General features: G+C 46.9%; 1 protein-coding gene across 1 annotated transcript in view; it reads right to left on the bottom strand.

Moving 5' to 3' along the window:
• Cdh13 (cadherin 13) overlaps positions 1-24,748 on the bottom strand; it is an 862,179-nt gene that overhangs the window by 510,510 nt on the left and 326,921 nt on the right. Inside the window, exon 3 of the mRNA XM_076839513.2 lies at positions 18,851-19,059. Coding sequence (XP_076695628.1) covers positions 18,851-19,059 — 209 coding nt within the window. The remainder of the gene's footprint in view (positions 1-18,850; positions 19,060-24,748) is intronic.

Raw genomic sequence — 24,748 nt, 5'->3', positions numbered from 1 at the left:
AGATATTTGAGGACAGATTATAATTTTTGATCGACTGTCCAGGTCAAATGGTTTTCTCTAGTTTAGTGCAACGAAGTGGTGGCAAAACAAGCATCAGCTCATCATCTCTCTTATGTGACCAGATGGGTAATAAGTGACAGGGAGGTTGGCGAAGCAGGAAGTCAGCTTCTTTAAGAGCACTTGGGAAGTTCTGCAGCTACAGCCCATTTAGATTTTGAAGGGCAAAAGTCTTCACCATTCACAAAGATGGTGAGGCAAGAAGGTTCAAGCAGGTTAAGTGAGCAGGTCATTCTCGGAGGAACGTCTTAGTCTCCAAGCTCTGTTTCAGATGCAAGGTGTGTCAAGGGTCCAGAAAGTCAGCCCTGCGGGCCTCATAGGAATTGTCCTGTAACTAAGGTGTCATGGAGCAACCAGGTTTGAACCATGTTGGTTGGCCACACACCTCTGTGACTGCTTGGAGCCATGACATCTAACAAGAGTCAGATCTCCCTGCGGAGACTGCGTCTATTGGCAGGCACCCAGGTGCCTGGGTCACATCCCCTTGTCACCTCTGACTTCACCTGAAGCTGTGCTGGACACTCTGGGTGAGCATGCACTTGCCTGGCTCTCAGGGCTCCACTATGGGCTTGCCTGGCCGCAAGTCATTCTGCTCTGGACCTTCTCTGACGCAGGGAGGAACCTGCCCTAAACGCAAGGCGGTTAACACACCCGAGGCCGCTCTCAACTCAGGGAAATAGGCAGCCTGCGAATGAGGCTCCAGGCCCTCCACCTTTCAGACGGATGCTGCCGTGGCCCTCCACAGGGTTCCCTGAGGCCCTGAGAACTGAGGAAATAAATCCCACTGTGTACAGATGCGACCTCCATACAGGATACAATTTTTCTGACTTTTTTTTTTTTTTGGTTCATCCCTGTTTTGCTCTCCCCTTCGACTCACTTCTGCTGCCCTAGGACCACCTCCCAGAGGATGAGCCTGTCCTCAAGTCCTTGTCTTGGACTTTGCTTTCCAGTGACTCAAACTAAGGCCAATGCTATACAACCTGTGCATCCATCTTTGGAAGAAAAGTGGATCAGCACAGAGCAAGGGAGCCCATCAGCAGGGGAAAAAGCAAAGCAAAGCAGGAATACATCCTTGCAAGCCTCGTGAGAGTCCTAGAGGAGAGAATCTCATCACCACCCAGTGTCCCCGAGGTCAGTGGAGTCAGCAGTAATTGTTTTTCTCAGGCTGCACATTTGTTTTAAGACCAGCCCAGATGCCGACTTCAAAAGCTTTCTAGTTTGTAATGTGCTACCCGAGACTATCTCTTCTCTTTCCTGCACGTCCAGCTCCATTTCTCCAGGAGACGAGCACGGCGCAAGAGCATCGTTATGGAAACACATGGCTACTTCTCCCTGTGTGGTCAGGGAGTCGGGAGGGACGGCCCCCAAGGCCAGGCCTCTTCCACTCTGGCCATCCCTCAGCACAGGGTGGGAACTCTGACACGAAGCACCCTGTGATCAGGGAGGTCTGAGAACGTGAGTACCGGGGAAGACGGATGGAATACTGGACATGCATACATTGAAACACAGGAAAAGGAAAACATCAGAGAGCAAATATTTTTCTAGAAGAATCAGCCAATGGCACACGTGGAAATCAAGCAGAGGCTCTTGCTACCCAGACCAACTTATTTATTTATTTATTTTGGAACTGGGGACTGAACCCAGGGGTGCTTTGCCACTGAGCTACCTCCCCGGTCCTATTTTTAATTTCTTTTTTTGGGGGGGTGGGGACAGGGCCTCACTAAGTTGCTGCAGCTGGCTTTGAACTTAGGGTCCTCCTGCCTCAGCTTCATGAGTTGCAGGGTTGACAGGTGTGGACCACCATACCAGGTTCCACCGGACTTTTTAGAATCTGATGGGTGAAGTGAAATCTAGTTTTTTTTTCACCGTGCACAGCAAAGACGAGAAAACCCCCAAACAAAACAGAATAACAACAACAAATTCCTTAGAGAGTTCTGGTGCTTATGCAAAGGGGGGGAGCCCAATCACACCCTAACCCAACATGGGGTTTAACCCAGAGGAGCCTCTACCCAGTGTTAATGCCTCTGAATTCAGGGCGGCACCACGTAATGGCATTAAGGAGGCTCTAGGTCCACATTCCAGCCTCAGTGTGGTGTGTTGGGGCACTTGGCTTGTGGTGGCCTTGGACTCCAGCGAGGGAGGAGGGTCTGACCTCAGGAGGTTTCAGTGAGTATCTCCAGGTCTCAAGAAGATCTGGGATGGAGCGGGGCAGAAGGACTGGCTGGGAAGGGACAGCCTTGGTGGCCAGTTCATGATCATTTTATACCAGAAAATAGCAGAAAGAATCGTCTACTAGCTCACCATAGGAAGAGTCACCAAATCACCACTTTCTTTTTCTTACTTCTAGCTTTTTAATTGGTGCATAATATGTATCACTCATATATTAAACTACAAAGACGTACGTGTATAGTTTGATAATTTTTTTGATATATATGCAGTGAACTCACCTGCACGGCCATGGGGGTGAAGACACACCTCCTCCATCAGCCCCACAGCTCCCCTCAGGCCCCTGCTAGCTCACACCTTTCCCTCGGCAGCCATGCTTCTGGGTTCTCTGCATCACTGGAAATGAATTCTGCCCAAACTTAGCCTTCATCCACTTGAGTATCCACCTCCACATCTGGATTCTTTCAGGCAACGTTGTGTCTATGAGGTTCAACCATGATCTTGGGCATAATAATATTTCTTTGCCTTTGTTTCCACGTACTGTCTATCTTACATGCCCATCTACATGGGTCCCTTGGGCCCTTGGCAGGCTCTCATGTTGCTTCTGGTTTGGGGCTATCATGCACAGTGTTTTGTCTATAGGTATGCATGCATATACATTCCTTTCAGATGTGGATCTAGGAGGAGAATTGCTAAATCACAGGACATTCACTATTGCAGTATGTGAGAATTCTGGTGGCTGCACATCTTGACCAGCACTCGGTATTGCTAGTTGGGTATTCCCTGAGTCATTTTGGTATGCACGCACGCGTGCATTTGTGGATAATTCTGTCTCTGTATAATCTCCTTGCAATTTTGCCTTGCATTTCCTTGAGGATTAATGACATTAAAAGCCTTTTTATACGTTTAGTGTTCATTTAGATGCTCTCTTTTGAAAAGGGCCTGTTAAAATCCTTTCCCCATTTTTTAAATGGGTCCTCTGCCCTTTTGTTATAGTTTTGGAGCAGTTGTTAATGTGTCCTGGATAAATTCCCTATAATGGATACATATATTATAATTATTTTTTCCCAATCAGCAGCCAGTGTTCACATTCTCAATGGTGTGCTTTGATGAGAACAGGTTTTTACTTTTATTGAAGCGGAATTTATTCATCTTCTCATGTACACTTACAAGAGACACTGACCTATAATTTCCTTTCCTTCCATGTTCATGTCAGCTCTGTAGTGATAAAGGTTATGCTGGCCTTAAAAGGGGAGTTACAGTTTTACTTTTTCTATTTTCTGGAAAAATTTATACAGGATGTGGTTTAGTTTCTTCTTTAAAAATTTGGTAGACTTTCCAGGAAGCCATTTGGCCTTAAATTTCTTAGGCTTTGGAGTTTTAACTCAATAGATGTAGGACTATTCAAAATCTCCATTTCTTCTTTTATGTATTTTGGTTTTTGAGTTTTTAGATTTCTTAGATTTGTCAATTTTAACTTTCAAACTGATCTTCATAGATGTATTTCTAGCACCTTCTTCTCAGACATTTTATACTTGGAGGATTATGATGATGCTTCTTTTTGCATTCCATTTATTAGTAACTGTGCCTTTCTTTATTTCTTGATCAGATTTACTAGGGGTTTATTGAGTTATGCATCTTTCAGAGTAACAACCTACTTGAGGCTTGATTGATATTTTTCCAATTATATATCTACTTTCTATGTTATTGACTTTAGTACTTAATCCTCTTTATTTTCTGAAAGTTAAATTTTCTCTTTTTTGATCTGTACATTCACTTAGGCTGGAATTTTATCCTCTATCAGCAATATATCTACAGGGTTTTTTTCTACATCATATTTTCATTCTATTCCATTTGAAATATTTTCTACATTATTTCTTAGGTTACCCACGGAATATTTCAAAGTGTACTGCTTAGTTTCCAGGAAGGTAGATCTGTCCGAGTTCTTGTTATTTATTTATTTATTTTTTATATTTTAAAGAGAGAGGTGAGAGAGAGAGACAGAATTTTTAGTATTTATTTTTTAGTTTTTGGCGGACACAACATCTTTGTTTGTATGTGGTGCTGAGGATCGAACCTGGGCCGCACGCATGCCAGATGAGCGTCCTACCGCTTGAGCCACATCCCCAGCCCCCAAGTTCTTGTTATTGATTCTTGGTTTCAATCCACAGTGGTCAGAATGCATACTCTAAATGAACTCTGTCATCTTGACCAGCACCCCATATATTGATAACCACTCTACAAGTGACTTTTCAAGTGGCTTTTCCACTTGAAAATAATGTGTAACTTGCAGTTTTTGCATTTGTTATATGTTATGGAATTTTCATTATCCCTGTTTATATTTAGATTAATTGTGATGTCAGTCGTAAAGGCTTGTGTTAACATTTCCAGCTATGATTATGGGTTTTTCTATTTCTACCATTATTTCTACTTTATATATTAGTTTTTTTATATGTTATTCAATGCATTTCAATTTAGGATTATATCTGCCTGTTGTATAGTTTTATAATAGTGAAATATCTTTCTTCATCTCTAGTAATTCTTCTTTCCTTAAAGTCAATTTCCTTTGATAATACCATAGGCATAAAACTTACTTTTGTTTAATATTTTTAAATTTCTTTAAATTCCTTAACTTTCAGTCTTTCTACATCTTGCACTTCATGTATATCTGCATGAATCGATACGTAGCTGTAATTTTAAAATCCAGCCTAACGACTACTGCTTTTAGTTGGAAGTCTTACCAAATATGTTCTTGGGTTTTCTCCTGGGTTCCTCAATGCTCCCCCTTCACCTCGGTAAGTTGTCTGTTTGCATTATCTGAATCTGAGTGTGTCTTTGTTAACAAGGAGGGACACCGTCCACAAATAGGACTGACAGAAGGTGGAAAGTGGAGAAAGGAGATCCGATTCTGGGAAGCCTTGGGAGGCTGTCCAAGCCCTGCCTGAGCCTAGGGCAGCTCCTCACTCCCAAGTTAGGTGACAGGCAAAGCCAGAATAGCTGTTCCTTGCTTTGTGTATGATGGAGAACACCACGCGCACATACCCTACAGCACTGTCGCCTTACTAGTTATTGTCACTTAGCTTCATGAGCCAGCACCATACTGAGGACCTCATGTGTCCCAGCAGGCAAATCTCGTGATGTCTGGAAGAAGTATTATTTTTATAATTATTCACCAATGGAAAAAGTTAAGTCTCAAAAAGACTAAAATAATTTGTCCCAAGTCACAAGGCTGATGAATTCCAGGATTAGGATTTAAACCCAGGAAATGGGACTCCAGCATTGGAGCTATTAAACACTGCCCTTCCCTGCCTCGTCCACTCAGGTGGGCAGAGTCGCCAGGAAGCCTTTAGATTTTGGCTCAATCTGTGCGGCTTACTTACCTCCCCAAGGACTATTTTATAAAATGTCTATTTTATTAATCACTGCGGATGGTCTGTCTTTTCTGTTTTCTTATTTAAGGCTTTATTTCTGAAGGTCCCATTTTTGCTTTTCCAAATGTTCTTAAATGTTTTATGGGTCTTCACAGCATATTTTCTATAAAATATATGGATTGCAGCTCACTGCCACATACAGTAGAATTTGGGGAGAGATGAAAATACATGACCCTGAATTGTTAATCTTACATCTTATTTCTATAGGATGCTTTTTCTTACCAAAGAAACGTTGACACTTTGGATTTATAACAATGCCTTTGGAAACCTTGAAGTTTTATAATAGAAAATAATGTGTCATTAGGCACTGTGAGGGCATAATGAGGCATTTACTACTTCTTGCTCATTTTGGTAAAGGTTTCCAGAAATAAACATTAACTTGTGTGGAGTTGGCATAGGGATCATTCATGAAATAAGGGGAGAATGCATGGCATAGTTAGCTGCTTAAATTACTTCTCCATAAATTATTCATGCTTCTAATATTTCCCTTCCTTTACAATATCTGAACTATTCTCCTTTCTGCACATCAGGAGTGCATTAGCATCAACAAGACAAACTTAAACCCCTCCAAAAAAAAAAAAAATTAAATGGTTGACCAAAGAAGCTATTGTCAGAATTCATCAGGAACAAAGAAGCCCTAGAAGATGAGGGAGGATCTCTCAGGGGAAACCAGCACATTTTTGGTCTTGGTTTTCCCTGGGGATTGGAATACTTCATCTGTAATGAAGCAATAAATAAAGTGACAGGCACTGCGAGTTTTAACTCCAGCTACATTTAAAAGTGGGAAGATGAGGCTTGGATCCAGTTGCCAGAGTCCACGGGCACAGGTTTGCTGAGAGACCTCGTCCAAGGAAGAACCTGGCCTGCAGGTAAAGGATCCAGGGCATCGGAAGGAGACTCCGGTTGTAGAGCTCCCCGGCCCCTTTTCTGGGAGTTGCACAACTCTGAGATTTGCAAGCATGTTTCTGTAACATTATTCTCATCATAATTAGCTACAAATTTGAAAGAGAGAGAGAGAGAGAGAGAGAGAGAGAGAGAGAGAAATCCATAGCAATGGATTTACCTATTGGCATACAGCATTTGTTTGGCTAAAAATATATATATTTTCGTCAATGGTTCTGTTGACATCAGATCCCTAAACTGGTCCTGATTCCTGTAAACTGTTGCAGCCCACTTACACCATCCTGAGACAGAGACGTGGAAGGATCGCATCCTTTCAAGTCAACATGGAGGATAACATGTTGTGTGGTGGGAGAATCACGTGTCGGGGGAGCTGGGAGCGGAGAAGGAGAGGGCAGCTGGGGTTAACCTGGATGCTGTGCAGGAGGTGTGGGAACCTGGTGGCCTTGGAGCAGAGGGGACGTGACCCCAGGCACTCCTCAGGAAGTCACCTTAGCAGTCACAGGCATGTCAGTGGGGTCACAAGGGGAGGGATGAGGCTAGATTCAAGAGGGAGAGGCCCTGCCACACCCAGAGAGAAGGAAATCATGCTTAAACCAGTGGTCACCGTCCTGTGAAGAAGACAGCAGGCAGAAACCACATGAGGGACAGAGGGAAGATGGGGAGTGACCCTGACCTCTCAGGTAGGGAGATACGAAGACATATCTAAGGTGGTGGCATGGGTGCCTGGGAAGACAGGGTGCTGGTGCCAAAAAAAAAAAAAAAAAAAAAAAAAAATATATATATATATATATATATATATATAACATTGAGGAAGATGAGGCTTGAGGTATATGAGGGACAGTGGGGACACACACAAACCTAGGGAGGCAGGTGCGTGTACAGGTGGAGATGCTATGAGCAGGTAGATAGGAAGAGCTCATGGTCGGAGGTCCAGCTACAAACTTGGAGATGTCCTAGATTGGGGATGAAGTCAAGACAGAGTGCTGACAGTCCCCTGCTGTGGCAGCAGGGACAAGAAGACGAGCTGGAGGAGGAGAAACAAAAGGGGTTTCCCACATGGGAAGTGGGGGCGCAGCATGGTGTAGCATCTGGAGGGCGCAGGGAGGCTGAGTGCTGGGAGGGAGGGGGCGGTGAGCTGGCCCAGCTGCTGTGGACAAGGTCTGCTGGGTTCTTGAAAAGGTAAACAGAATCACCACCTGAGCTGGCAATTCCCCTTCTAGGGGCAAACCCCAGAGGAGAAAAAGTAGTATTCCGGCAAACCACAGGTCCATACAAAGCAGAGCAGCACAGCTCACAATAGTCACAAGGTGGAAACAGCCCGGATGGCCATCCATGGATGAATATGTGCCTCAATTCTCACCTGCCCGTATGATATCATTCAGTCCTAATGAGCAATGAAGTTCTGGTCCAGGCATGATGGGGAGGAATCTTGAAACATTATGCTGAGCAGAAGGAGCCGGTTACAAAAGGCCACAAAGTGTATGATTCTGTTTATGGAACACACAAAATGGGTACAGACTGGTGGTCACTGGAGACCTGAAGAAGGGCATCGAGGAGACCCAACAGCAACAGGTATGGGGATTCATTTCGTGGTGATGATAATCTTTTGGAGATAGATGGAGGGGGTGGTTGTACAACATTGTGAGTCCATCATGTGCCACGAAAATGCCATTTAAAAGGGTAAATTTTCAGGTGAGTAATTTACTGATTGGGTTAAGGCTCTCATAACCTTATCATTTCTCCTCTAAACCTTCTTGCCTTGTCTCACCCTTGAGCTTTGAGGGATACCTCATATCCAAACCATAACATCTACCTAAAAACTTCTAAACAGGAAAAATATCAAAACAGAATAAATATTTTCAACAGCAACAACTAAAATAAATAAAAGGGTAAACTTTATGTGGCTTTCACTTCATTTAAATAAAAATAAAAAAGTCAATTGCAAATGCTTCAGAGAACTCAAGCAGGCAAGGGACTCAAAGACATCCAAGAACATCCACCGTTTGGTTTCCATGAGTTCTAGAAGAACATTTTCAGCAAAATGTTGAGGGCAGGAACTGGCCTAGGAGCGTTGAGGGTGGAGCAAGCAATGAAGCAGAGCTGAGGGGTGAAGTCCCCTTTCCAGAAGACTGAAGGACGGTGAGCTGACGTGGCTCCTGGGAGTTGGCTTTAGCATCAGGCCACCTGAGTGCTTGTGAGGGCCACCAGGGGATTCCGAGAGGAGGAGAGGACCGAAGCTGCATTAATGAAAAGAGGCTCAAAGGAGTGGGCTCCAGGGATGAAGGGGAGAGAGGGGTCTTCCTCAGGGGAGGAGGGAAGGCGGCTGTGTGGGAGAAGGGAACCGAGAAGCTCAAGAGGAGTGGTGTCCTCTGCTCAGCCCAGAGAGTTGGAGAGCCTGCTATGGACACCGGGGACAGCGGGGTCAGGCTTCTTCCTTAGGCCCAGGGCAGAGGCTTGGCGGCCTCAAGGTGATAAGCAGTAAGTGAAGGACGAAAGGCAGAGTGGTGAGAAGGACAGGGACCTGCAGGAGGCAGCTGGCCCAGTGCTGTGTCTGTGAGCCACAGTGGGGAGCTTCCACACCCTCCAGTCCCCAGCCCCCGCTCGACCACCTGGCCCACCCTCATGCCTTCTTGACTTCAGTCTCCCCTTGTAGACACCCAAGTTCTTGAATCTCCAGGCTATCCCACAAGCACCCCAGAGCCATCGAAACCTCACATCCAGGTCCCCAGCCCTGGGAGGAAGCAGTTCCAGGGTCCAGGGCCTGCAGGCGGAAGCCGCTCAGGCTGATGGATGACTGTGCACCTTCTAGATACAGCTATTCAGCCAATCTAAGCCTACACTACGGTGAGAGTAGGCAGCTCATATTTCTCTATTTTGACAAGGATAAGATGTCCTATTAAATGCCTTTTGAAGAGTCTGAGTACGAAGCAGGGCTCTAAAGTATTCAGCCCAGTGACCTTGGGTGCCTCACCTCTCTCCATTTGTAAAATGGAGATAACACTATCTATTTTGTAGAGTTGCTGTAAAGATTAAATGACTTACTATAAGTCCGTAGAGTGGTCTCTGGCATAGAGTTTGAGCTAAATAAATGTTGGCTATGATCCACATTATGAACATCAATATTCATTCCATCTGTGGCATTTGTTAAGGCATTAAATAAGTTATTTATTCAGTGCCAGATATTGTGTTAAGAGCTAGATTTATAACAATGAACAAGTCAGTTGAGTGCCCTCTGAAGCATGTAATTTTACTTTATCAAATAAACTAATACCAAACTTGTGACATTTATGTAGAATTTAGAAAAAAATATAGATCAATTTTTTTTTTTGCATTTCTTTTTCTTTGACTCGATTTCTGGGTCTCATTTCTTACTTTCTTCTCCCTTCTTTAGAAAAAATATTATACTGAACTGAACTGTTCTTTTAGAACTCATGGAAACCAAAAAAGGCCTGAACGAAAGAGGAAATCCCAGATAATTAGGGAAATGAGACCAACAGTCATTCTGTCAGGGGCTTGGCTTTGCTAACAAGGGTCAGATTGAATTAAGGGACTTGGAGCAAAAATTCAGCCACATCTCAGTTGTCTATGTTAAGCAGAGCTTAGGAGAACAGACAACACGGGAGGAAAATAACGGATCCTGATTTGCTGTCATACCTTTGATGGCAGAGGTGTGAAAAACAGCAGGGTTCAGGGGCCTCCGGAACAAGAGGGATGGGCAGGTGGGCCTCAGAAAAGCCTGCTTACAGTTATGCAGCCATCTCTCGGTCTCTTGGAGAACCGGCATTGTTTATAGCTCTGTGTCTTCAAAGGAAATAAGTCGTGAAAAATTGCCGTCCACAGAAGTCCAATTTGCCAGACGTGAAGATGGATTTGGTTGACAAAAGGGCACTTCTTGTCAAGAGGATTTGCTGCCAGAGATGGGAAGTTGAAGGATCCATCTGATTACCATAAAACCTAGGAGGCAGGGGAGCTGTGTGGTCCACTGGAGAGGAAAAGCCCTCTGGGACCTCGGGTCCCATCTTTTCTGTGGGCAGCAGAAAAGGCCCCACACTCTCGTGTTCAGGCCACAAGGCTGAGGGCAGTGGCTGGGGCCAGGCAGGTCAGAGCAATGAGCTCGTCCGGCGGGGGATGCCGGTTGGAAGGATGTGTTGGAACAGTTGCTTGGAAAATAGTCCCAGGCCTTCTGAGCCCCTTTGGCACTGAGCAGCCCTGGAATATGTACAGTTATGCCAGCCCTTAGGGGAGGCCCCTCCAACTGGCTGTGTTCTCAGTCCTCAGAGACCAGAATCGCCAAGACCCTTGGGAGACCATCATGGTGCGTTTGAAGTTGTTTCTCAGTTGGGTCTACCAATGTGCAGATCCTGAGAATGCCTGGGAGGGTTACTCAAAGTGTTTTTCTCTTTTTTCTTTTTCTCCCTGAGAATTGATCTTTTTTCAATGATAGGAATAAAAGAAGGTTTTAACAAATTTGTTTTCTGCTAAAAAAATAAATAAAAGCAACTGTCTTATGCTTTGATGGCCTCATACACATAATATTTACTATTTGATTGTGGCTGCTTTTGAGATCATAAAGACAGACAGACAGAATTCAGCAAATGTCAGTATCAGCCCCTGCTATGGGCCCTAAGGGGATGTGAACACTTTTTTTTTTAAATGTAGCACGCCCCCGCCCTCACCCCAAGGTTATGGACCAGAGGGAATGAGGTCTCCATTTCTTTAACAGGACCCAGGAAAAAAAAAAAAAAAAGAACAAATAACCTATAATAAAATCAGTCCCCAGGTAGGATGAAGGTGCTCCCTGTTTGTCCAGGTGATGGCTTGAGATAAGAACTGATTTTTCCTGAACAAATGATTGAGTCGAGGATCAAATAGCACCTAGAGTCTATTCTGGGGCGGGGGGCGGGAGGTGTCTGCAGATACCTACAGTTTCTTTCTCATCTAGGCAAGCTGGGGGAGACGGTGCGTCAGAACCGTGATAATTTTCTGTCCTAACTTTGTACACATGCCTAGGCTTCTGCCTTAAAAATTTGGCTGAGGTCACATAATCTGATTGTCCCAAGTGCTGATTTGAGAAGGACTGAGAAAAATGACACATTCTCCCCCCCCCTTTTTTTTTTTTGCTACCTGAATTTTGAGTATTGAGACAGAGGAACCAACTAGGGACCACCCATGGTCTGTGTCCCCCATCATCAGAGCTGCTCCCCTCGGAAACGAAGGTCAGACTCTGCATGGACTTCAGGGCTCCATGGGGACACCTTGTGCTGCTCTTTCCATAAGATTCTACTTCCAAAGGTCTTATTCCTAGAGAAACTTTTGTTAAGGTAAAATGACAACACAGCCTGCCCACCTACCTAAGGTTTTCTCAGAAGCATGCTTCAGTGTGGGGTGAAATCTGATTTCTAAGTCCTCTGAGATTTCTCTATGTCATTGCATCTGTAATCAGAGCAATCCCGCTTACTGCAAACTTGGAGTGACCAAGTGTCTCCACAGAAACCGCTCCTGGAGTCCCAGATGTCACCTTCCCTGTATTTGCGTTCAGAATCCACTGGCATCTGGCGTATGGTCACGGTAAACTCTAGGAGAGAGGCATGAGAGCCTGGAAAGTGCGTTGGCTCTCATGACTGTGTCCTGTCGCTGATGGCAGGGCTCGATTTCCCTCTGATGGATTCCATTCCCTGCACTTGAGAAGCCCCATTGCTGTCGGAGAGCACGGAGGACTTGCAGAGTGGGACTGCTCCATGACCCAAGGCCTGTGTCTATGGGTCTCAGTTTCCCGGTTTATAGGGCAGAAAAACCTCATGACTTCCAGGCACTGGTTTGAGGAGTAAATCAGACAATGCATATGGAACTAAAATAGCAAATTAATTCATAAAGTATAAATGTAAAGCATTTTCCCAGACTTGGCACCATGAGGATGAGCCAGGATCCTGCCCTGGCCAAGAATTACATTAGGAAACCATGACAACATAAGGCTTGTCCTTCTACCTGAAATTTCTTTGGGCGTTTTGCTCAACTATGGACTCATTTTAATTCATAATTGCCTTTTAATTTTCTTATGTCCTTTCAGGTTTTCACTGGATAATAACAGCACCAATGAAGCTGCAAATGTCAGTTACCAAAATAGCAGTGGTAACAGCCAACCCGAAGGCCCATCTCAATTTCCAGGCCTGCCACCCGCTGACGGAGGAGAAGAACGTAAATAATACATCATTAATGTGGGAGACCCTGGGTTCCCTCCCTGACACCTCAAAAAAAATTTAATAACGTTTATATTGATTACTTGTTGAATGATACTATACATATATGATAGGCATATGCATACAGAGTTAAATGAAACATTATTGAAATTAATTTCCCCTGTTTCTTTTCAATGTGACTATAAGAAACCTTAAAACGATAAACGGTGACTCACAGTATATTTGTGGGACTCTGATGTTGTGCAAAATGAAATTGAGTTTTCACAAGCCAAAAAGAAGTCAATTTCAGTTATCTAAACTTTCTATGAGATCAGTTAGTTTCCCCCAAGCATTTCAATTAAAATTAATCTTCAGAATATAGTTTTCGTAGATTCTGACCCACAAAGCACTCTGTTATCTATTTAAGTTAATGAATCGGAGGATGTCTTTTTATCTGTGTTTGAGGAGTACCCTGGAGCTAAGAGCCATAAACACAGCAGTTTAGGCATGTGTCAAAACACAACAGCCTAATGCCCTATTTAAGGTCCAATTCTTGGATTCCTACAATAATTTTCAAGCCGTATATTTTTCCCAATTTGGGTGACAGTTAAATTGATACTAATTTTCCATGGTAGTAACTGGGGAGGCTTTTGCTGTGGAGAGTGGTAATTCACAGGGTTTTGAAGTTATTGCACTTGTTAAATCAGTGCATATTAAGTTTCTACTCATCATTTCTTTACAATCACAGTAAATGCACAGATTGGTCATCCGCTGGGATGTTTGTAAAACATGTTTCATGTAAGCAAGATCGATATAATTGACCAGCTCTACAGACTCTGCATCAGTCCACATCAGTGTGATAAGGTTTTGAGAAAGATGATTCATTTCACTGTAGCTGGTGACTCTCATTTTTAAAGCATTTGGGACGCTTTGAAGAAGTGAAGTCTGGTTACCTGTGTGTGGTGGGGCAGGTGTCTTGGAGGTTTGATGGCATGATGGCCAAAACAAACAGAGGATGCAAATGGTCCTCTTGGGATTGAAAAAATAATTGGAGCTTATCTCACAAGTAATAAATGTGCAGAAACACTTCTGTCTAGAATGTGAGATCAGGAAAACTAGAGAATTGAATGGATAGAAGTGACAAGGATTTGGGTGACTTTGCAGTACCATATGGCTGATTGCTGGTAAATGTATGATTTGATGCAAATTTGTGGTAATTCTAGGTACCCCTTCATATTGTCCAAAGCCATCTGGCTAAGTATCTCCAGCATGTGTGTTGGCAGAAGGGAGCGCTTAGCCATTGCTTCAGGGTCTCCCACCCAGGACCCCCTAAAGGTCTATGCAAATGGAATTTGAGCTCTGGGAAGGAGTGGAGACAAACACCCATCCCGGCAGGGCACACCCCACACCAGCCGGCACCACTGCTAAGGACTTCTGGTAGTTGAAGACTTGCTTCATAATTGTATTTTGAAAGTTTAAAATAAAATCAACTATTTCCCTCAAGTGGTTCCTTTCTCTGGTTGCTCACTTTATTTTATTTTATTTTTTTTTAGGAACTATTTCTAAACTGACTCTTGAAACTAGATTAGCAGCCAAATTTTTGCCTTTTAAATTGTGTGTTTTAAATTGATGAACAGCTGAAGAGGAACCAGCCTTTAAGTTTACCTTTCAGTATCTGTCAGAACTTTCTTTATTTTTAAGGAGTCTTAACGTGACAAAAAAAAAAAAAAAAAAAGCGAATAGATACTGTGATTATTGTTGCATTTATTTTGAACAACCTGATTAAGAGTCCAGTTTTCCCTTTGGGTCAAGTTTTACCCTGTATTGACTTCCAGGAAAGAAATGTAAATTGCTCTTAGTTATCTTTTAAATACTGCCAAGGCTGCTGGTATTTTTTACCTGGGCTCATAGAAATGCAGAACCCCTAACTACAGGATTTCCTTATCCAGGAGTAGGCATTTGAAGGACAGGTGGCCACAGTGCAGTCACCTGCTGTCCGGAATCCCACACAGGTGTGGAAGTGATGGTGTCAGGCCCTGGTGGGTGTGGGTGCAGGACTGGTCATCTCACCCTGCCTCACGGGTTCACTGAATGTGCACGATAGCTCTGCCTCTGACAATCTGTTATGAGGAATAATTGCCATCGGCATGGCACTTAAACATGCGGGTCACTGTTCTGAGGCTCTGCGTGTATTAAGTCTTTCTGTCCTCCCAGCACCCCTACCAGCTGGTACCACGCGAGCCCATATTGTAGGTAGCTCAGGTAGCCGGAGCTGAGGCAAGAGCAGCCCGGGATTCACCCAAGGGTTCAGGCACCAGACCCTCCTGTTAGTCTCCTGCATGGGTGCAGGGTCCCCAAGCTCAGGGCTCAGACTGAGATGGGCACAAGCCTAGGTAAGCAGACTGCTCAGGTCAGAGTGTGACGGGGGAGAGCCAGGCAGGCTAGGGGGGGCGTGGAGGAAGAGGTGCTCCCCAAGGAGGGAAACCTTGGCCAGTCCTGAGGGGTCAGAGGGGTGCTGGCTGCTGGTGGAGGGGACACTGTCCAGACAGAGGCGTGGCCAGCGTGAAGGGATGGGAAAGCCGGGTCAATCCAAGAAAGCAACGTGGTTTGGTACTGCGAGGCAGAGTAAGTTAGGGAGGAGCGTTCATCCCGCCCTGCTCTTCCATTTGTTTAGAAGATGTTTACTGAGCACCAACTGTATACCAAGAATTGTGTTGGGTGCTGAGGGTTGAGCAGTAAACTCATGGATGGGTGGACCGAGGGGGGAAGGAAGACCTTATAACAGTTCCTGCTGCATGTCACATCAATCCAGATCCCCACGATCTTCCCACCTGTTTCCAGGATTTTAACTCAGCATTTTCCTTCCAGCCTCCCTTGACCCAGAGACAGGTCCCGGGGTACCAGATGCTGGCTTGTGTGAGTACCAGGCAGGATGACCCTTGGGGGATGGAGGGTGGCAGATTGCCTCTGCAACTGCAGAGCTCCTGGCTGAGGGTAGGGAGGGAGTGTCCTTAGGGTGCACAGTAGCCCCGCCCATCACAGCGGCCTGAGCAGAAATGGGATGCAAGGGACCAAGAGGAGCCATGCCCAGTGGGACCAGAGTTCGCAGGGAGGGTCTGCCACCTTCCACCATGGGGAGAGGACCTTGAATGGGTTCTGATAATCTGCCAGTCTGGGTCTCAGGCCCTGCTTGCTATTGTTGTCATTGTGTCTGTGGTAGATGACCTTTGGGCATGTGTGTTCTGTCCCAGAGGTCAAGAGGAGGCTCCTGAGCCATGCTGCTAGGGTTAGCCCTGGCTCTGCCACCTACTGCTGTGACCAGTGTCAGACAGTCTCATGCCTCTGGGTCTCCTCACCCATGAATGCAGGTGATAATGGCACCAATAACACCCCTCTCTGTGGGCTGAAAGAGTAACCCAGCAGGCTGAGCTGTCACAGGTGTCCATAAGCATCAGGGCTGGACTTCACTGTGGTGTGGCCAACAGCTAACCATTACTGCTCCCTGCTCACAGCACTGCCCACTTCCCCTGACCCACCCTGCTCCAGGGGCACAGAGCAGCGGGCACCTGCCTCCCTGCCTTACCTATCCCTAGGCACACTCATTGTCTCTCCCCAGCCAGCGCTGAGTCGACTCCCACCCTGTTAGACCCCTGGGCCACACACAATCTGGCTTTAAAAATCACCAACTACAGATCTATCCACGTCTGTGTTCTCCTCAGAGGGGTTCATCTGCTACCAATTTTGTCTTCCTTTCCTATTCTTTCTTTTTTTCTTTTTTTTGGGGCTTGTTATGCACAGACACAGCTGGGCACCTTCACAAGGCCAGTGTTCACACCTCATGGAATTACCAAGGGCGGAGCTGAGCATGGCGTGCCAAGCGGTGCAGCAGCCTCTGCTTATAGGAAGCAGATGATCGCAGCCAAGTTCTGTGGATGGTGCGTCAGATGCAGGAGAATGAAAAACAGCCGGGAATTGGATGAGCTGCTGCTGTGAAATGCCTCCTGGGCCTGGAGGAGCGGGCCTTTCCTGGTCAAGCTCCTTTCCTGTGAAGCCCGGCCTCCCAGCCCACCAAGTGGGAGTTATCCTAGGAAGTACCCAGAATCCTTCTGTCCTCTTTCAGGAAAAACACTATGACCTTGTCTTCTCTGGACATAAAGAGCCACCAATCACAAGGAACATCTGCCAATGAGATGCATCCGGTCCCTTAGGGAGCCCCTGACTGAGTCTCTACCCTGCCTCATGTTTCTGAGGAGCACGTTTTGCTGCACATAGTGGTGACTCTGCTTCTTTGTGTATTTGCCAAGTCATTCACATCACAGGTTAGTGAGACACTGTGGAAATGGCAGTGAGGAAGGAAGAGAAAATCTTGCCTCTGTGGTGTTGATGGGCCTCGTGGCTGGTCTGAACCGTCACCAACATTCCGTTTTCTTTTAAAACATCAGTGACGCTGTAGATTCATTGCTGGGCTATGAATTACCCTTAACTACAGTTTCACAGGTAGGAAGGGGAATTATTGAGTGGATCTAGTTCTGTGATGGAAAATAGATCCCATCCCATCCCTAGAAATGTCTCTAAATCTGCATCAATAGTACGTTCCTGAAGCACTGCTTTGGGAAGACACTCAGGTCACGCCAGGGGGCAATCAGCCATGTCTGCAGGAGCATGCTGAAGAGGGGGGCAGCTCCCAGGCCCATGGCCACTGAGATGCCATCCCAGCCTGTGCACCCTCCAGTCTGCAGACCTAGAAGTTCTATGACTCTCCCCATCACTGAACCAGACCCCAGATCACAGACAAGGAGGGTCATGGGTGGTAGATGAAGAAAGGATACGTGGACCCCAGGCACGGAAAGACTGAGGAAATGCAGGGTCGCACCGAAAAGGCCAAGCAGGCCAAGCATGGGCCACACTGTCATCATAATTAATTTGCTGAGTAGTTTTCAAAACATCCTTTAATCAAGAAGCCAGAGACTCTGAGCTCCTGGTGAAGGAGGATAGGTGAGTCCCTCCCAAGCCAGCACTGAGTTGACTTTGTGTGCAGCACAAAGCCTCTGAGTGACAGAATCGGGGAGGCCAAGAGGCAGTGTGCGGCACTCATGTGCTGTATACACGTGTGGGGGACGGTAAGGATCGGCATTCGCATGCATCTGACGGGAACAGATGCTGGTTTGTGGCAAAAGAGGGAGCCACTCCATATGCAATGGCCTTGCTACACAACTCCAGTGGGACACTGCGCTCTTCCCTGCCCCACGTCCATTTCTCTTCCTCTGAAGCTAGCTTCTGCTTTACTTTGAGGGATTACGCTTCCTTTACTCCCTGTCCATGTGTTTAGGGGTGGGGATGACCCCACTCTGGTTTCAAGAAAAGATATGTGACCCTGACATGGCGGATTAGAGCATTACAGTCCAGTGGATTGGACACAGAGGTCAATTCATGTTAGGGTCTGTAAACAAGTCTGGATGGCGCCTGGCATTTTGTAGAGGGAGTGGTTTGTGAAGTAACACCAGCGAGCCATTAAGTGTGGAGATTCCTTATTGGTTGACTGCTGTATCTAGTTTATGTTAATTAGATAAGCTGTGTGGAATGTATATATACCCCTCCTGTCCTACAATAAACGGCTCCCACTCCTGCTGTATTAGTCTTCACAAGTTGCTCGTCACCCCCCACCCCCACCCCCACCCCCGGTTATTTTGCTGCAGCTGGACTGCGACAAGTTCAGGGAAGGACTCAGGAGCTGATGAGATTCAAAGCTTTGTAACCATCATCAAGTGGAAACAGATGTTCTCTCAAGTGGCTTCAGCCTGGGAGAACGAGGTCAAGCTACAGAGACCTCCACCCTGGGAGGCAGGGAGAGGTGAGCCTCTCCGAGCAGACCCAGCAAAACAGGATGTACACAAACCAAAGTTGTTGCCATTACATGAACACCAGTACATAGACATCCCTAAAATATATTAGTTACATAAATCAATAAACTCCTACTGTTCCTCCTCCACCATTTTTAAGTTGAATTTCTCTCATTTCACCAACAATAACAAAAATAATCTCAGCCAATGCAATAAAGATCCATTTTGCACATAAGACAGAGAGAAGACCCAGTGCTCTTCTTGCACCCAAGGTTACCTGCAAGGACCCCTGGATGTCCTTTCCGCCGATGATCATGAGTTCTGCCATGTCCTCAGCGTGGGGAGTCCGCGCGTGCACAAACAGGGTCCTGCCCACTGCAGTTATGTTTCTCAGGGCAACTAGGCTGCCATCGCTGTTCACCCTGAAGTGTGGGCTTGACACCTCATAGCGCAGCTTGTCATTTCCTTTACAGTCACTGAAGGTCACTGGGAATAGAAAACAAAAGAAAAGCATGGGTAGGTTGGTGCCTCTCACCTATCAAGTGCAGGTCACCTTGATGGTCCCCACCACAGCCCTTCATCCCACAGCAGGCCACTTGTGCCTGGGTGACTGTGACTGTGTGTTGATGGATCTTACTCGGTCAAAACACACCCTTGGTCGCCTCCCAGTTCTGAGCTGGTGCTAAGCCCTGAGGATGCCAGGATGCAGGGCAGGCCCGGCCTTTGAACAGTCAGATATGGAAGAGTGACATTTAGGGAGGTGATCTAATTCTGGTCCGTACGAGTTGCTGGGCAGAACCACAGAGCCTGGGGAACATGGCGGACAGCTTCACAGAGGCAAAGTTTGAGCTGGAACTTAATAGGAGGCTCTCAACAGGGCGGAGGGCATCCCAGACTATCCCGAGGCATGGATTCAGGCACGAGAACCAGGCAACCAGGAGCACTTGGAGAGGGGCCAATTGGAAATGGAGCAGAGATATTGGGAAGTAGAAAGAAAGTCTGGAAGTGAAACCAGTTGTGTTTTGAAGGCCAACTGGGGAAAGCCAGTAAGTTGTGGTGCTTCGTGACAGGCTTGGGCTATTTTCAGTGTGTCTCGGGTCAGGATCCCGTGTGTGCTGTGGTTCTAGTGGACAGCAGTGTTTCCCAAGGGTTGAGGTGCACAAGGAGCACATGGGGAGCCTTATGATAGTGGACAGCAGTGTTTCCCAAGGGTTGAGGTGCACAAGGAGCACATGGGGAGCCTTATGAAAACCCTGAGATTACAGTGTGGTGAATCTGGGTTATAGCATGGCAGACAGAGAGGCCGGGAAGGCCAGGGCCTGGTGTGTGCTAGTGATCTAGGCTGTATGACGGCAGTGGTGGTGGTGATGTGGGGAGGGAGACAGGAGCTGAGTTCCTGCAGTTATGGCTCAGCCACGTGTGGGAAGGCAGACGGAAAGTGGCTCCTGGATGAACCCCGTGGGACATGGGAGTCCTGCCGCCAGCACTGGTGTGATGGCCCTTGTGCCCCGCTCTGGGTGCTTCTGTGTCTAGCACACAACTCCATTGTTAGGGCCTCCAACACCGCCCTCTGTGCTGCCTGCCTGTCTGCCTCTGCTGGGGTTAGGGGCCTCTGCTGTGGACTCAGGGGCCCTGGTAGGTAAGCCGAGGAGTAGACTCACCCCACAACATAGAAACGTACAACCATAGTTCCCCTTATCTAAGGGGGACACACTCCAAGACCCTTAGTCTATCTCTGAAACCCTGGATAGCACCGAAACCTGAATAGACTATGTTTTTTTCCTAGGATAAAGTTTAATTTATGAATTAGGCACAGTGAGAGATTAACAATAATAAAAATAATAAAATAGAATAATTATAACAATACACTGGCATAAAAGTTATGTAAGAAGTTTGCAAATCAACATACTGTGAACAAAGTTATGTGGACCAATCCCACCCCTTTTCCCATTAATTCAGCTCATGGTTGACCACAAGTAACCAAAACCGACTAAAGCAAAAGCAAAGCCATGGGCCAGGGGGCTACATGCTCTCTGCTGAGATGCTTACTCATTTGGCAAACCTTTAATTGAAGTTTAACACAGATACAGAAGAGTGCATAAATCAGACTGTGTGACCCAATGAACTTTTACAACATGGGTGCTCCAGGACCCATTACTCAGACTACAACACATTACCCTCCTTTCATGGGTAGAATTCCACCCTCCTCCCTAGAGGCTGAGTCCACAGGTTGGGTTCACCTGAGTGTGTGAGTCACTGACGTGGCTTCACCCAGCATGCCCTTGTGTGTTTGGCTGCTTTCATCCTACATCACATTTTGTGAGATTCATCTGCGAGGCTGCCAGTCACATCCTGACCACCAAACACTCTGCAGTATCTGGACCGCTGCACCCCAATCCACTCTGTGCCAGCCTCAGTTAGGGCTTACTTATTCTACTATCAATGGGCACCTGAGTTGGTTCCAATTTGGGTCACTTAAAACATTGCTACTAGGGACTTTCTGCTATGTCTTTTGGTGACAACATCTACATAGGTCCCAGTTCACTGTAAAGCCATATAAATATTTGATGAACTGAGCTGATCTTTCTGCTCTGGAAAGATGACGCCTAAGGCAACAATCGCCTTATCAGATGGTGATATGGAGAGCGTGGATGGGGCACTTTCCATGTGCCAGGCTCAGTGACATGCATTTTACAGACATTCTGATTCAGGCCTCACGATGACAAGGAATAAGAACGATTCTGATTCCTTCTCCTGACAGTTTCCAGGTAAGGTGACACACAGGGTTTATAAAGGATAAACAAGATCTGAGCCCTGGTCCACGTGCCTTTCATCAGCACGTGGTCTCAGTAAAGGAACACCCACCTGAGCTGAGCCTCCTGGGTCCTCTCAGACCTGAGGATCTGCACCCTGCGTGCTCTGCTCAGTCCTGCCCCCACCTTCCCACCAGCCCTGAAGCACCCTGCACAGCACTGCCTGTGCACCCTGGACAGGGCTCAGAGGCATCTCTGCATAAGCACACAGCTGGATGATGAGGTGTCTGCGGTTCTCGGGGCACTTTCTTGCTTTCCCTCACCACCTTGGTAGCCAAGACGACACAGGCATGCCTGGTTTTGGCTTCTGGAAATGAAGGGGCTGCTTTCATTACCATCACCAATTAGCATTTGTCCACTGGAAGCAAATTAAATGGCAAGGACTTCTGGGAATGTGTTGCTCCTGTGGTCAGCATGGGGGTTTTGGCCCTGGCCCTGGCCCTGACCTGTGGATAGGGAGGGTTGGAACAAGGGAGAGGAATACAATATGTGTGAGAGTTTTCATTATACAGCCAAATTCCTTCCTTCCTTCCTTCCTTCCTTCCTTCCTTCCTTCCTTCCTTCCTTCCTTCCTTCCTTCCTTCCTTCCACAGATACTTAGTGAGAGCTTGCATCAGGCTAGATGCTGAGGTTATAGCATTGGACACAATGAACACAGTCCCTAGTTTAAAATCTAATGAGGGAGACAGACATTAATCCAATACCTTTATAAGTAACAGGGTCTTATTTCACACAATACGCAAAGGTCCTGTGGCACCAAGGGAACTGGGCACAAGCCAGTGAGATTAGCACAGAGGGCAAGGGAATGCAAGAAGCAAGGAGATAAGCTTTCCACTTCATAGATAAGCTGTGCTCCTGGGAAGTGGGACCTGAGGGCCACAAGGCCTTGCTCCTTAGAAAAGGCGCCTGGCAACTACAGGAGGCGCCTCCACCTGACTCTTGAAAGAATATGGACCCTCGTTGCCAAAGGACGCGGGATTCTAGGCCATCTGTGCTCCAAGGCCGTCTGGCAGCTCCCTTTGCCTTCTGTCTTCACACCTCACACCTCCCACCTTCCCTGCACCCGCCCTCAGGCCTACCATTTCATGTGCTTGTCATGGTCTGGGCAGGCAGAGGATGCTTCCCGTCTCCTTGGCCCTTGTTAACTCTTGATCGTTCTTCAGGATTCAGCTCAAGCTGTTCTCCAAGTTTCCAGCTCTTAGGGCCCTTTGTATCATGTTACACCAATATGCCTACTTGTGTCTCTGTTTTCCCACAGACTCAGGAGCAGAAACTGAGTCTGATTCTTTCATTCATCTTTACATTTTCAGCAATAAACAGAAGGCTTTGCTCCATACAGGAGGCCATCAATAATGATGCTACTTAGCTAGGTTTCTCTCCAGTGGCAAAAGGATGCTCTCACAGTGCTGAATGGGCCCCCTCTCAAGCCCTCAGTGGGGGAGGCTACAAGCAAGACTGACAACTGAGAACCAGGTTTCCAGCAGCCTCCTGATGTGGTTGGGCCCTGGAGTACAGGTGGGTAGGGACGAAGGAGCCAACCATGCTCGCTCCCCCCTGCATTCTGGGCCCTGCGTGCAAGGCCTCCTGTTTGGCCTTGATTTGGACGTGGATGAAGTCCTGTGTGGTTGTTCTTTCTCCAGAATTCCAATAAAGCTTTGTGCAGCTCTGAAGCATAGGTGGGATGAAAGGGTGCTTGGACAAATAACAGCTCTAACACCTACCATTTGCAGAGTGGCTCCTGAGGGCCTGGCTCTGGGCCAGGGACAGTATAGTCAGTCCGTGCCACCTCAGCCTCAGGGTGATGCTAAACTATAGCAGGGTTTCTCAACTCCCATTTTTTCTTTTTTTAATTACCTATGCCCTTAGGAGCCTTTCCAGAAATTTCCTCCTAATTGCCTCCACTCTCGTGAAATTTTAATATCACAGATTCACTTAAATCTGCTTATATATTGCATGTGAATCTTTATTCTTTTTAAGTACAAATTTTGCCCTTCCCCACAAGAACCTAATTCACCCCATTGGGGGCAACAGAGTCCCACTGAGAATGTACAGTACAGACTCTCTAAGCATCGTTTCCACTTTCTAGAAGAGACTGAGCCTCAGGGACACTGACTGAGTTGTTGTTCAAGGCCACACATCCTGGAAGGGATACAGCCAGAACATGCCCCAGCCTGATCTGTCTCGAGAGCCCAGGTTCTGGGCACTCTACTCCTAGGAAGAGATGAAGGAGAAGAGAAATGACAGTTGCCCATGTCAACCCCCTTGGGCCCCTCACGAATCCTGTGGGTGAAGGCACACTGGGGGACCACATCCACCCCCAGCATCTGGCACTTCTTAGGCCCCGTGTGTCACAGCACCTCCCTGCCAGGTCAAGGAGCTGCCTGCACTTGGGGGAGGGGAGGCGTTTGCCTATTTTCAACACCACCTGAACTCAGGAGCAGATGCTTTGGACCAGGGAATCTTTCTCAAGGCCAATATCTATGACACCATCAGGGGAGCACTGAAAAATCTCTCCCTCCAGAGAATAGACATAATTGGGCTGGCTGGGCGCTGTGCACCTGGATCTTTCCAAAGCCCCCCTAGACAAATGAAGTGCAGACAGAACCAAGAACCAAGACCTAAGGTTGGAAACTGTTGGACAAGATGCCAGGTTTTCACACTTACCCGCCATTCCTGGCACTGAGGGGGACCTAGCATGCCAGCACCTGCTCTTCCCACACCCTGAATAAAGCAGTTCTACAGTTATTTTTAAGCTCTTTTCGAATCTTGGATCAGTTGAAGAAGCCCTGTGACCTTGGACAAATGAACCTCACCCAATCTTTACTCCTTGACACGTTCAGCTGTGAAATGGGCATAATAGCACCCACCCACCCCCTCCCGCCCCTTATGGGCACCATCATCCCTGTGGAATGCAGAAACCAGACAGTCCGTGCCTACACACACGCAGCTCTTGGGTCACGGCTGCTGCTCCACCAGCGGGAATCACCATCAGTGTTCCCATAATTCTGGGCACCAGGGGAGCCCCCCCTTCCCTGCCCTACAGAGCTTCCCTCTTCTGGCTGGTGTCCCCCTGCCCGGTGGCCTTCAGCTTTGTTCTGGTCAGGCGCCCTTGCTCCAGCCTGGCCACGTGTAGTTACCATGGAGACAGGGACTCCAGGAAGAGACTCTGGCTGACTCTGATCCAGCCCTGCCCACCTGTGAGTGCTTTGGTCTTACTTGCTCAGGCCCTGCCTTCCTTCCTTGCACCAGAAGTTGTAGAGGGAAAGAGCAGGAGAGGGTGAATCCCAGTGTGCCGCCAGCAGTGCACCTGACCCAGTTGTACTAAAATACTCCAAATGGACTGTCTTTAAGGACGACTTCAT

Source organism: Callospermophilus lateralis, chromosome 18 (genome assembly GCF_048772815.1).
Source record: "Callospermophilus lateralis isolate mCalLat2 chromosome 18, mCalLat2.hap1, whole genome shotgun sequence".
Classification (NCBI taxonomy): domain Eukaryota; kingdom Metazoa; phylum Chordata; class Mammalia; order Rodentia; family Sciuridae; genus Callospermophilus; species Callospermophilus lateralis.
This window is presented reverse-complemented; position numbering and strand designations above follow the sequence as displayed.